Source organism: Juglans regia, chromosome 10, assembly GCF_001411555.2.
Source record: "Juglans regia cultivar Chandler chromosome 10, Walnut 2.0, whole genome shotgun sequence".
In the NCBI taxonomy this organism is placed as follows: Eukaryota; Viridiplantae; Streptophyta; class Magnoliopsida; order Fagales; family Juglandaceae; genus Juglans; species Juglans regia.
In genome coordinates this window covers 1,325,758-1,340,445 of record NC_049910.1, presented here as the reverse complement: position 1 = coordinate 1,340,445, position 14,688 = coordinate 1,325,758, and the positions used below count along the sequence as shown (strand labels likewise).

The 14,688-nt window shown below is 35.0% G+C and overlaps 2 protein-coding genes across 2 annotated transcripts; both read left to right on the top strand.

The window, feature by feature from the left end:
• Window positions 1-1,587: 1,587 nt before the first annotated feature.
• On the top strand, window positions 1,588-3,379 carry LOC108984663 (myb-related protein 306-like). The gene is made up of 3 exons (XM_018956691.2): window positions 1,588-1,863; window positions 2,106-2,235; window positions 2,450-3,379. Exons 1-3 carry the CDS (start codon window positions 1,731-1,733, stop codon window positions 3,162-3,164), a joined length of 978 nt encoding a protein of 325 aa, XP_018812236.1. The 5' UTR covers window positions 1,588-1,730; the 3' UTR covers window positions 3,165-3,379.
• A 10,453-nt stretch (window positions 3,380-13,832) lies between these two features.
• LOC108984665 (mini zinc finger protein 2-like) lies at window positions 13,833-14,280 on the top strand. Its single transcript, XM_018956693.2, has one exon. The coding sequence runs from the start codon at window positions 13,907-13,909 to the stop codon at window positions 14,201-14,203; it is 297 nt and encodes a 98-aa protein (XP_018812238.1). The 5' UTR covers window positions 13,833-13,906; the 3' UTR covers window positions 14,204-14,280.
• The last annotated feature ends 408 nt before the right edge of the window (window positions 14,281-14,688 follow it).

The window sequence follows — 14,688 nt, the reverse complement described above, 5'->3', positions numbered from 1 at the left end:
AGTATTTAGGAATGGATTCGGACGTACCTAGCTACCTTCTTTTTAATTTATTTTAAACAATATATATATTTTTATTATGTTAAATACTTTTAATATAATATAGTAATCTAAAGAGATATAAGACATACATACATACAATGTAACTTTTTACATGTACATAATATAGTGAAAAATCAGGCGCAGGAGTAATGCGCGCATATTAAATTCAATATATATTAAATACAAAATCTACATATATATATATATATATTTAAAAAAAATTATTGTGATGATCCAAATTACAATCGCAATAAATATTATGGGCATCCAAATAGTTTGACTCGATCCTTTCCCATTAAGCCGTAAAATGCAATAATTAATATGCATGCCATGACCTACTGATTTTTTTTTTTTTTCTTTTTGCGACGATTAAATATATAAAGGTAGGAGATCGATGAGGACTTATTGCTGGGGAATATGGGAATACCTTCCAACACGATGAAAGAGCATGTTCCCTCATATGCTAGTGGCCCCCAACCTTGACACATGATCAATTAATTGCCGGCGCGCTTCTAAAGTCGCAATATTAGTGTCATGATGTCCTCAAATATTAGATCCGGATCGAATTCTTCAAAATTATTATTTAATGCTTGATTGATTAGTATAGTCGTAATCACAATTACAATCCATGCAGCAATATTCGGGCTCAGCATCATCCACCAATATAATTAAGAAAATTCTATACATCATATTACCATCTCACTTTCATCATATTAAATAAGGTATAACATATTTATCACTATTAAATTATCATTTATTGTATGTTTTTTTATCATCTAATGATAATGAATGTGTCACATACTATTTAATACGATTAAAATAAAATGAGAGTATGCTACTGTATAACATTACTCATATAATTTGTTCAAAGTACCCGTTAATTGGGTTAGGCACCTTAGAATTAAATTCCCAAGTGCATGCATATATGGCGCCCTTTCGAAGTTGTTAAAATTATCATGATGATCAACTGGAAAAAAAAAAAAAAAAAAAGAGACTCGAAAGTCGTTATTAGTTATCATGATCTCAATAGATCTTCGTTAATTAACTAAAAATATTCGTCAGAATTATATAATGTACGTCTCAATATCTATGGAATCTTATTATAAGCTAGCTAGGTAGGTTAATTACATGCACGATATCTATATACGTAACCCTATAGTTCTTACAGTTCTAACTTTAATTTCTTAATCAACGAGGAAGATATGAGCCCGTAGCAAATCGTTCTTATCATGATAATATTTACGTACGTATCGCATTATTGAAAAAGAGCAATCAATTTGATCGTTATTCTTGACAAGTGGATTTTTGAGGCTCGAAGCAGATTTTAGGGTTTTTCCCCCGCCCAGTGCAGCCACATTGAATGCCACGCGGTTTTGCGAGGCAGAAGAGGCTTTGTCACAGCTGACTTTGGCTTGCGATGGAGTTAATGCTCTTGCTGTCACCTTTTGACTCCTTTGCTTCTTCTTGTTTTTCTTTTTCTTTTTCTTTTTCTAAAATTTTTTTTAGGTCAGCTTCAACCCCACCTCTGCTTGGCCTCATTTTCTATTTATGCAGACCTAGTACACCTTCTCCTTGGACACTTGTCGTAGCTTATCCGAGAAAGAAATTTAAAGAACTCGAGAGGAAGAAGACCCATCAGTTGATCATCTGAAGAAATTAGAAGACTTTCGAAGAGAAGGTAACAAGGTGAAATGGGTAGGCCTCCTTGCTGCGATAAAGAGGGGGTCAAGAAAGGTCCTTGGACTCCTGAAGAAGATATCTTGTTAGTCTCTTATATTCAAGAACACGGTCCTGCGAATTGGAGGGCTGTTCCTACCAATACAGGTTAAATTTCAATCATTTTCGATTTTACATGAACATCAGTTTTTAGGCACATGTTGTTATGGTTTGGTTTGTCATTCGGGAAATTCAAATAGATCGAAAGAAGCTTTTTTTTTCTTCTTCTTCTTTTCCCCCTTCTTGGCTGACTGAAGGAGTTAATTTAACGGTTCGTTTTTAATGGCCATCTGGGCATCTTGAAGCATTTCGGTTAGATGATCATTAATCTTACTCGTATGGTTTTTCAGGGTTGCTTAGATGTAGTAAGAGTTGCAGACTTAGATGGACTAATTACCTCAGGCCAGGGATCAAACGTGGTAACTTTACAGACCAAGAGGAGAAGACGATAATCCACCTCCAAGCTCTTTTGGGCAATAGGTAACATCCCCAGGCCACCACTTCTCTCTCATGTTTGCTTCAATATTGGGCGCGCGCCATTTATATTTTCAGAATTTCTAATCCCAATAGGGTGATAAGGGTTATTCAAGTTCTTCAATACAGGCTCAATTAAGAGTAATTAATATGAAGTTCTTTACAGCCAAATTATTTTGGATTCCTTAGCTTGATTTATGGTGCGCTGTTTATGGTGCAGATGGGCAGCCATAGCTTCATACCTCCCACAGAGAACAGATAACGACATTAAAAACTACTGGAACACCCACTTGAATAAGAAGCTTAAAAAGCTTCAAACAGGACTAGAAGGCCATCCCAGAGATGGCCTTTCAGCTTCACAGAAAATGCCCCGAGGTCAGTGGGAGAAAAGGCTCCAAACTGATATCCACTTGGCCAAGCAGGCTCTTCGTGAGGCCCTATCCCCAGAGAAACCAAGCTACATGTCTGGATCGAAGTCGTCTGATGTATGGTCTAATGCAAATCCGGCTCAATCATCAAACTATGCATCAAGCACAGAGAACATATCCCGGTTGCTCAAAGGCTGGAAGAGAAGTCCCCCAAAGCCATCTGAAACAAACTCAGTAATGACTCAAAATTCCTTAAACAACATGAGTGGCACAGACTCTGTATCGAGTGATCATGGAACTCCAAGCTGGAAGTCAAATGACAAGGACCTTATTCTACCCGGGGCATTTGATTCTCTTTTTGGTTTCGAGTCTTTCGATTCTTCACATTCTGATACTTCACAGTCTATGTCACCTGAGGCAACCCTTTTCCAAGCTGAAAGCAAGCCGGATTCATGTGCCCAACTGCCGTTTTCATTGCTTGAGAAGTGGTTGTTTGATGAAGGTGCTAGCCAAGGGAAAGATTTCCTAAATGATATCACATTAGATGACAGTGCTAATCTTTTCTAAAGTGGTTGTTTGGGGATTTGGAGCTTAGTTTTTTGTTCTAGGTCTTGAACTAATGAATATCCAGTTGCATGCCTTGGCAGTCTTAGTTTGGTACTCCTTTAGTGCTAGAACAGAAGTGTAAATTTGACATTATCGGGTAATTAAATGTTCTTGATCGAGAATAAACTTACAGTCTTGTATCTGTTCTCAGTGAAACGATTTATATTAGGTAATAATTTGCTTCTACAGTTTTACTACTTGTCATTAATGGTCCTTTGATCTGAAGTAGCTAACTTCACCCGCCTCAACCATGGAAATTAGGTGCGGGCCAACAAAATGCATGTTCCCTCGCCCCATTTTTATTTTTATGGGCAGTCCCGGCCTAACCCCAGTATTTGCTTAGAATATATATATATATATAATTATCGTTTATACTACTTCGGCTATTTAAATATGAGTAATATTAGATATAAATCTCGTACATTTTTTAAAAAAATAAATAATAAAATTTATTATTAAAAAATTAATTTTTTCATATCAGCCTTATATTTATACACATTTTTTAAAAAGAGTATGCTTGACTTTGTGCAGCATATAACAATATCGATCGTATGGGCAATGAAGGGGCACACAAGCTGGCTAAATATGCTTGGAATGTTACTGATCTAACTATCTAAGCGTTTGGGAGGGGTCATTTCCTGACTTTCTTAACATTGCTTGTTATAAAAAAAAACTGTAAATATGATTTTTCTTTAAATATATAAATGTTTGAACGGCGTATTAAACCATATTAATTTTATGTGAGATTTTGATTCGTGTTTGAACTAATTATAAGTCATGCAAATAGGGAAAACAATATTAATTAGGAAGTAATTAGGGGCCGACTCGACTTGCGTGTGAAGTTAATGAGAAATAAATGTACGTCCAGCTGCTTGGAGAGAATTTATAGCTTTCCATAAATGTTTAACAGAAGTTTGGCAACCAGGAAATTACAGTACTGTAAGCTGCTAGCTGTTCAAAGTTATGCAATCTTCGATCCCTGTACATGTGAAAAACTTAATGTTTTTTTTTTTTTTTTTAATCTTTTTTATGGTTTTTGGCCAGCACATTAATTAAATAAGACATGGAACCCGTAAACAAAATTTGCAGACCAGAAATTTTGGATGATTTTAATCCATATATTTCGAAAAAATTAAAAAAAAAAAAAAAAAAAACCCCTTTCTAGCTAGACCCATTTGAATGAAAGGTATCAACAACAGTACCTTAACTTACATCACAAGCCATAGATACTCTTGGCATTCTTGAGACTCACTTTCCTCTCTTTATCTCGTTCACTCTGATCTAAACCAGCTTGTTCACCAATTATTGTTAGAAAGTGAGGAGCTGTATAACCAGAAGTTGCCTTAGAAATGTGCATATATATTGGCCTTAAATGCACATGTGAAAGGTTTTGAAAGTCACTTGTTTTGCAAGCTGTATAAATTTTTTTTACGTCCAAGCTGCAAGTAATCATACTGTAAAGGCATGAAAAGAACCATAAGCTCCTCATGAACACCATTATCAAATGGCCTGCCATGCACTAAATTTTTATATAAAAATATTGGACAAAAAAATCAACTTTGCATGGCATTGAAGACCGGCCTATATATTAAATACTTGCCCCCTCTGCTCGTGCCATAAGTTAATGGCATAAAAAGCTTTGGTAAGAAAAAATAGGCCACCAAATTAGATACTACAAAAGTCAAGATCACCGATATCCCATATGCAATTGAAACGATCCTTCCTCATATATATATATATATATAGACATCGTTTATATATAGTGATCAACTTACAGGGTCAAGACAGGATCGTGTGCCCCAAAGGCCACAGGCATGACTAATTAATTTGTTATAATTAAGCGCCGTAAGTACTTCATTCATGCAGCATGTGCGGCGTATTGTAATTAGCGTATGATCATCATGTCCCAATTGATCGATTCGGATGTCTTAGATAGCTAGCATACATGCATATAAGATGTTTTGTTAAATTAAGAAAAGGGTTTCGGAATTGCTTTCGATCAGTCGCGTCGGTGCATGTATGGAAGATGCCGATATTCTCTCGTTCTTGTGGCGGATCAAGAGATGACCATGCAGTACTACTCAGAAGACGCAAAGTCTACCTGCAGGAACATTAATAATTTGTTGGTGGTTTGGCCTTTAATTTGCGTCAACAGCCGTAAAACGTTTACTTCAATTTGTTTGCAGGTATCTATCTATTAATTATATCACAAACCCATGCAATTAAATTTCTAGAATAAGTACGGGGGGCATGAAGTACTGAAAATGTAGTTTTTTTTTTTTTTTTTTTTTTTAAAATGAGATTAATAGACTTCGATCGTATGAATATCTAATGTTGGATGAGATTGAGATTTTAATTAAGAATTCTGATATAAATTAATTATAAACGGCGTAAATTGAGAGAGATCAGTTGGATATAATTAAGTACGATTCATTATTTTGATGATCATTAAGGAAATGCACAGAACAAATTATGATTTTAAATAATAAGAAAGTGTATTATTTTTATATTTTTATCTTTTATTCGTATTATTATTAAAAGGCAGCATATCAATTTAGCCTAAGCCCACATGCTAGCTGGTGGTGGGCTTTAAGGATCAGCGCAAGGCAAAATTTATGGGAAATCTAAGCACTGTACGTAAAGCAGCCCACAGTATATATCTCTATATATATAAAGAGCCTATGAAACGAAATTTTTTTGTTTTAACAGAAATTTCTTGTTTTAACGAAATATGCTGATTTTCATTAACTTTTCATCCGTTTATAATAATTACAGAATACAGGGATACAATTGTATTTTTATTTACATTCTATTTATGGCTACTTTTATGATTTATGTTGATTTCTATTCCACTATTAATATATTTAAATATGCTAATAAAGCAGATTTATTATAATAATAATAATCATGGATTTAATTTCCAATTTGAAAATACGTTATAATAGGAAAACATATTTATGTAGATTTATCTTTTCGTATTCATTATAATAGGAAAGCATTATAATAATTTACAAATAACTTATCTTTCAATAGCTTTTAAGATATATATTAGTAATAAAATAATAAGATATATGTACTTTATTTTTATTTTAATAAAATATATTAATGTTTTGAACTGTGCATACGTGTCTCAGGCACGTAACATCTTACTAGTATATATATATATATATATATATATATATATATATATATGAATACATTCAGCCCGAATCAGTTTAGAACTTTAGACTAATTCTATTAAATGTCCAATAAATGTTACGAGACCTATATAATCATCATGTGCCTCAGTACTCTAATTTCATGAAGAGTTAGGCCGTGAACTTTAGAGATATCTCTCCCATGCACTAAAGATGTATACATTCAGCCCTCATGGTAACGTACAAGATCTAGATTGGACATTGCACTATAAATATCCCGAACAACATTTATTAAGATCCACGCACCACGTCTAGAGAAACAAAAAAAAAAAAAAAAAATCATTGAAAACAGGAAAAAGATAAAGGCGTACAAAGTGTTTTAGCTGTGCTATATAGAAAAAAATCCTCTATATTCTCTCTAAACTCTTTCAGACTCAAATTTAACGAAAGGGGAGCTTCGGCTCCTCCCCCCCTCTCTTTTTCTCCGCTCCCTTCTCCTCTTATTTTTTGTGTACTTTTTTGTTTTTTAGGTCAAATAAGGGAGGATTGCCATTTGGGTCTTTCTAGCCGCCATCGCCTTTCAACACGCGCCCTATTGGGACGTTCCCAGCCGTTGATCTTCAAGACCACCAAATTCGACTTTCATCGGAGTGGAGCGTAGTCTGCATGCGCGAGAGAGAGTTTCAGATTTCGTCTGCGCGTGGCCATCACGTGCAACCAGGGAACCTTCTACTAACGCCATGCTCGGCTTCTCCGGAATTCTTGACTCCGAGACTTCTAAGATTGACTGTCGACTTTCATTCTAGAGTGACCAGTGTACTGTACGCACCACTGACGACGCTATGTGCACTTTTCATCCGTTTTGTCTTTCAATTTTTTTGTTTTTTTGTTTTCCTGTTTCTTCATTTTGACCTGAGTGAGGTGTTGAGCCTTTGGGTTGGATGCAATCTAGGGCAAGAGCTGTTTGAGACAGGCGGGCGATGCTACAGCCGGTAGTCGTATGGCCGGTGCTCGTGCGTAGGTGCCGCCTGCGCAGTGGAGGTTGTTTGTCCTTGCATGAGCTGGGTGCTCGTGCCGTCAGGGCTCGAGTTGCCGATGCTTGCGGTAGGCATAATGTCCGGGTTCACGCCAGTGCTTGTCGCTCTGTAGTTGATTATGTGTTTTATCTGTAGTTCTTTTGTTATTTAAGTTAGTAATATAATAGAAATAGGCTATTAGATTTGGTGTCCATAGCAGTGACCCGCACTCTTTTTCCCTAGAAGGATAGAGGGGGCCATGGAGTTCTGTTTTTACAGAGCGTTTTCTCTATTATGAGAGAGTTTTTAGTATTTAAGACAATGTCCACCATAAAAGAATTTGTGTGTGAAAGTTTTAAAGCTAATGTGTAATTTGGCCTATAGTCTGGATTTTTTATGTACTGATAAGTCACAATTGTAACTTCGGATTATTAATAAAACGAGTCTGTTTCTATCAAAAAAAAGACTGGACATTGCACTTAAAGTATCAAGCTCATGTGTAAAGGGCCGGGTTTAGGTTAATCTTCTATCCAAATTAATTTGTAACGTCGTGGTATCGGCGCCATGCTTGAATACACGTAACGGAAAAGATGAACATTTGATAAATGCAGTACAACTTCCATTATTAGAATATCCATCAGATTCTTTTCTTTAAATGTATATTCATGATCTGCTAGCTAGCTAGCTGGTCTCAAAGTTTTTCATATTTTTTTTTTTTTTTTCCTTTTGGAAGGAAAATTACAAAACTCTGCGATCAGATTATAAATATGTATTTACTTTTATTATCTGATCTTAGTTAATTGACAATTGTTTTGGATGGGAGTTAGGGAGGGGAATTTGGAAGAACAATATTAATGTCACAATAATTATGGTCAAATATTCATTAAAATAGCATTTAATTACTCCCATAGGATCATAATAGATGTGATTTTCTCCTAATCTATCAACAAGCATTTGTAATGGATTATTTGCGATGATAATGATTATTTGTGACAAAGAATACTCATTTTAACAGGAAAGAATCATTTTTGTTGAAAATAATTTGTCACAAATAAGTAGTTTTCTTGTAATGACGCACCACATTTATATTATGTCTTTTTCAGATGTTATGACCAAATCATGAGTGAAAGATGATGATCATGTTGTACGTACATGCAACTAAAGTCGATCAATAAATATTAATTAGTGATAATCTCGCTATGTTGATTCTATTCTTCATTATATTATGAATTTATAAAATCATGTATATAATTGAAATCATGAGATCATTTATTTTTAAATAAGTTTTTTTTTTATAAGTTTAAGTGATTAATTATATTAATATCTCTTATAAGTACGTACTAATTAAAGCTACTTTTTAAAAGTCTATATATTCTGTCGTCTGATCATTGGTGAGAAGCTGCCACATTGTCAAGTTTATTATACACATCATAAAGATATATATATATATATCATTTAGGCTTCCCCACCATGCATGCATTTTATTATTATATATATAGCAGCTGTGGTCACGCAGCCCATGTGGTATTATCTGCATGTCTCCAATCCAAGCAAAGCAATATAAAAAAAAAGGGCTCAATCTTTCTTGTCTTTAGTCTTATAAGCAGACACACACAAATATAGCATTCTTTACAACGAAAAAGCAATGAGAAATAGGGTTAATGTAACTTTAATGGAATAATAGAAAGAGAAAATTAATTGAAGAATCATTAGCTAATTCCATGACGATTCATGACCGAAACCACCGTATATATATTAATGAGTCGTGCTACACATAAGCTTCACACTATACATACCACTTAAAAAATATATGAGTTTACTTTTTTATCTTTATATTTCATACAAACATGAAATATGATGGTAAACGGATAAAATTACATATTTTTAAGTGGTGTGTAAAGTGTGAAACTTATATATAGAATTTTTCTATATTAATTTCTTGCTAAGTTTAAAGGGTACTTTGTATGATCAGTTGGAATATATATAGTGAATTTGTTTTGTTCAAAAATTTCTAAAGGTAAGTGAAAAGTCGGAGCTGGTTGAAAAATTGATGTGGGTACTACTGCATGGACCATGAAAATTGAATGGAGGGGAGAAAGAATCTTGCAGGTCAAGTTGCATCAATCAACAACAACTTCCCTAAAATAAGTGAACACTCGCAATTAAAGTCTTTATGATTGATGATCTCGATCAGTGACTTGTTTGGTGACTTCTAAAAATGTCAGTTCCCATCACAATTAGGAAAGGGAAATGTGTGATCCTAATATTGTCAGTTTCCATCACAATGCGAAATATATACATATATATATATATATGTATGTGTGTGTGATTTAATTGAAGCTTAAGATGCTTTTTTTTTTAATCAAAGGACCCCAAAAGCCATAAACATGAGTCATGACTATACAAGGCCTTTTACTGTGGGCATCCAAAATGGGTTGGGTTGGTGAGAAGCACAAGGCCTCAGCTTTCTTTATAATTACAATGGCAGTTCGCCATCATCATCATCATAAAGTCCCTGTCAACCCTCAAATCTATATTGTATCCTTTCCTAATCTTTAATATTATTAATTAATTTCCTGCTAATATTTTTCGCTTGTAATTAATGATCATATACTCTCTCTCTCTCTCTCTCTCTCTCTCTCTCCCCATTAAAACATTTTCTCTTAAGAGTAATCAATCGATCCCTCCCGGCCTCATGATTCTCAATTTTGTAAAATCTCGATCTGACGTACTATTCAAGCTGCAACCTCGTGGCATGCATGCATGTCGAAGTTACACAGATTCCATTCTGCTTGATCTGTGGGACAGATTTATATTCAAATGCATGCCTGCGCCATTCGAACATTATATATAAGCGACCTTCAGTACTCCATGACCTATACTTAAGAAAATCTTAACATGTAGCTAGAAACCTAATCATGCATTTATAGCAGCTACCCCTAACGGAACTAACTGCCATGGTTAAATTCTAAATCAAGACAGAGACGTGAATCTGATTTAAGTGCAAAAACAAAACAAAAGTCAAGGTATATATATATAGTGGCAGCTTATCTTTTTGTTCGTTGGCGTTTATCTATATGAAGGAGCTACTTCTCCCTTTCATGGAGGACATTTGAACTAATTGATCTATTAAAAAGAGCAGGAGAAAAGGGGAACTGGCGTGAGATTATAAATTAAGAGAACTTTAGCCACTTCCTGCAAGGCTTTTCTAAGAGCAAAAAATCTTCAACTTGATGACCCTAAACGGTAACAAGTTTTATTAATCTTCCATTAATGACAGAGGCGCCACAATTAGCCGGACTAGATGTTGCTCATGACTTAGCTAATTAAAATGTTTGCAGGGGACTAGGCTGGGAAAAGGAGGGATAACATGCATGATAGGGTACGTACGTAGGGGTTATGATCATGTCCCATGGTCAGACATCTTACGTATCGGAATCTTACATGTAAATTAATCTAAACAAATTATATTTGATCCCATCAAATTAAACTCCTATATCTATATATATATAGTGCTATGACCATTAAAGTACTTTTAAAGTTCCAGTAGTACTCGGCCACCAATTTGAAACACTAAGCTGTAATTTGACATGAGTCAGCTAGCAATATTATTGCCAAGATTTAATGAAAAATAGTGACATGAGTCAGCTAGCTAGCTAGCATTAATGCCAAGATTTAAAAGAGAGCAAAAGTTGCAAGATCATGACGTGTTACGTATATATATAGGTGATGTGTTACGATCTTAAAACAGAGCAAAAGTTGCAAGATGATGTGACAAATTTGCTACTTTGGTGACCATCTCGGCCTCCAAGGACTAATGTATATATAAATATTAGATCAGTTTGAGATCAGGGTATAAAGGGTACGTATATAGTCTTCCCAATAAATCTACATAAACCATAAAGCTGGCGGCATAGATGGCTTTTTAATTATTTATTTTTAAAAACAATAAATGTTAGATGATTTATATGAACCAAAAAACTAAACTTCAATTTTTATACAGAAAGATCAATATATAGTACGTACTGAGTGTATTTCCTTGTCAGTGCATGATTCATGCCTAAAATTCTTGTAATCAATTAATAGTCTAAATTATTGTAAATTGGGTGAATTAATTCTAAATTAATTAACCTGAAATGGAGAATACAATAAGTTTAATATAAAATATGAAGTATTTTACAGCTTACTAATAAAATATAATTGATGTTTTTGATCATCTGTTTTAGCTGATCTTGATCTGATTAATTGGGACCTACTGATAAGGATTTATTATATATTGTACTATATATAATATTATATGACCGCGGTCACAGTACTGTATCTTAGATTATCATCTAAAACAAATTTCTTTAAAGTTCTATACACACGTTGTCTAACCACATAAATCAGCTAATTATATCATTTGTGACTGATTCTACTTTTATTTTCTTTTTTCTCTTAGTTCATAAGATGCTTTTACTCTCTAGTACTCAATGTTGGGTAATTAAACGCCCAAATCCATATATAATTCCTGCACCTAACACGAGACGAGTTGTCAAAAAAACGAGGATCATGTGAAACATTTATGGCTAGAAATCATTATGTACTCGTGCATGTGCCTGGAGGCATCCTTAATTAATTGATACATAGTGAAAGCCGATTAGTGTTGAACAATAGAACTATTTTAAAAAAGTTATAGTGTACGTGCTTATACATTACTTGCTAAGAAACTCTGGCCTACTTGGTTTTTCCATGTTAAACCCCGGCCGTATATTATATATATATATACATCGATACCGGAATATTATTCTTGCTGTAAACATTAATATTCATGCATACGAATGAACCTCATGATAATTATATATAGGCGGATTCGATCCTCGGAAGTTGCGGTGATTGGAGGTAAGACTGTTCTTTCTTCTATGATTTCTCAGAACTTGCGGTGATTGATGATACAGATTATCATGATTTTTCTACCCAAGTAACAAAATTTCTGGAACCTAAATTTTCCAGCCAAGGATCAGCTCAGAGCGACCTCGTTTGTCCACTGTATAAACTTCATCTAGCTAGCTAGATATATATAATATATATACCCTGGAAACCATTTTTCTTTGATTGCAATTGTTCATGATGGTGGAATTGGCAAAAGAGAAGATCCTTCATTCTGATAGATCAGCTTGGCTTGAGGGAGCAAGATTTACAGGAAAAACACACGTACTGGATATCATCATCAGATGCATGGGATACATGAACTTGAACGAACAGAGGTCTAGGCGGGGATTAGTACGTACCATTCACAAAAGTTCAACGAATTATGAAGGCAAACGGTATCGGGACCTGGGCAGACACGGGATGGATTCGTATCATACAAATATTGCACATGAAATCTGCCAGAAAAATAGGATATATATAGCCGGATACAATTGACCTGTCGTCGCCTAATCTTCTTATCTCTTAGTTGAAGCTATGGCTTACCAATTGGCTCTCGGATATATAGACCATTCGATAATGTTCTTTGTCAACAAGTACTTGAAGAAAAAGCCAAGGTGTGCTAGCTGTGGATGTAGTACTAGAAATAGTGCCCGATATTGATCTTATAATTCAAACGTAAGGCGCTTATAGAGTAAGCTCATAATTAAGTTACAGGAAAAAGCTATGCATCTACAGAATTGCATTGGTTTCTATTCTATCAGTACACATAGGTATTAGTAGCTAGCTAGCTAGTCCATAGGTTCTAAACTTAAAAGAGATCTAGTTTTCTGTCCCTATATCATGAAGAGCCAGTTGCGCGCATGATATCATGTCTTTGTCCTTTTACCTATGAGGTTTTTAGGTTTATCAAAACAAATTAAGAAAAAGGAAATAAGTTAAAAAAAGGGTAATAGCTCAGACTTAAGCTTTTGAGTTCATTTGACGAAAGGATCACAAGGCAAGAGTCTCTCCAATACAACATTGAATTCTCTTACAAGTGAACAAAGATGCAAGGTAGTGGTCTTCCGTACAGGTTAGGCATGCTTACCTATCATACTCACGGTTTTAGGTCAAGCTAAACAAATTTTGTGCAACATATCGTAGCAAAGTACCCCCACAAACCTGCCTTTTTTGTATCAGATAGGGCCACACCACATTTTAGGTTTATATGCTTCTTAGCTGGTCATTCTAAAACAAACCAACCACTGTTTTGGGTGGAAAGCAAAGCTTTTTCTTCATTTTTAGGGTTTGGCTTATCCGTGCGGGCATCTTGTTTTGCACTGTGTTTGTAGAGTAGTCGGGTGGTTGGACAATCAATTTATCAAGGCCATATATTGTTACTGAAAAAAAAAACGAAAATGAATTATGTATTAAAACCAACTTATAATCTAGAACAAAACAGCAATACATGGGCTGTGCTTATTTGCAACAAAGGTAAAGAGATTTACATATGTGGTACATATAGTGCTGAGTTAGGCTTAGACATGACCACCAGCTCTCTCTCTCTCTCTCTTCCCATCTCCAAATTCTGACTCAGTAAATCAGTCAAAGGGTTCCACCAGTTTTCAGAAAATTTGGAGAAGAATTAAGATCTTGCAAAATGAGGAAGCGGCAAGTAGTCCTGAGAAGACAAGAACCTTCTGGAAATTCCACCACTTCATCTGCCACCGCCCGGACCGTGAGATATGGGGAGTGCCAAAAGAATCATGCAGCTGGCATCGGGGGTTATGCTGTTGATGGCTGCAGGGAGTTCATGGCTAGTGGGGAGGAAGGGACGGGCGCTGCGTTTACTTGTGCTGCCTGCGGCTGCCACAGGAACTTCCACAGAAGGGAAGTGGAGTCGACGTCGACCGAGGTAGGGTTCGAGCGTGCTTCACCATCTTCAAACGGGAGATAGAGGTAATATATATTTTGAATGGGTTTTCATCTTGTGAATTGAAGTGTACCTTTAATTTCTGGGTTTTAATCGTTGATATATATACGAATGGATTTCCAAGTATTGAACTGAAGTGTATTTCCTTTTTGGTTTGTGATCGCTGTTGATGATCGAGCTTTTATAACTTGTGTAGAAGACTCTGATCAGCCTTGTGTTCTATGATTGTGTATTAAGGAAAAATGAAAAAAGAAGAAGAAATTATTGTGATATTTTTTTTATTATTAGACCTAATGAGCCCATCTACTTCCTTTTCATAATGATCAAAAGAGGCACTTTTCTATCTAATTCAAGAAATTTCAGCTTCGATGTGTAAGTAAGTACCAGCTGGATCGATCGAGTAACTAAGAAGAAGTGTCTATCAAAGGGGCAGGCCGGGATGCGAATCATGTTAGATCGATGAATATATATGTACGAATAACCATAAGTGATATAATATATATTCGAAT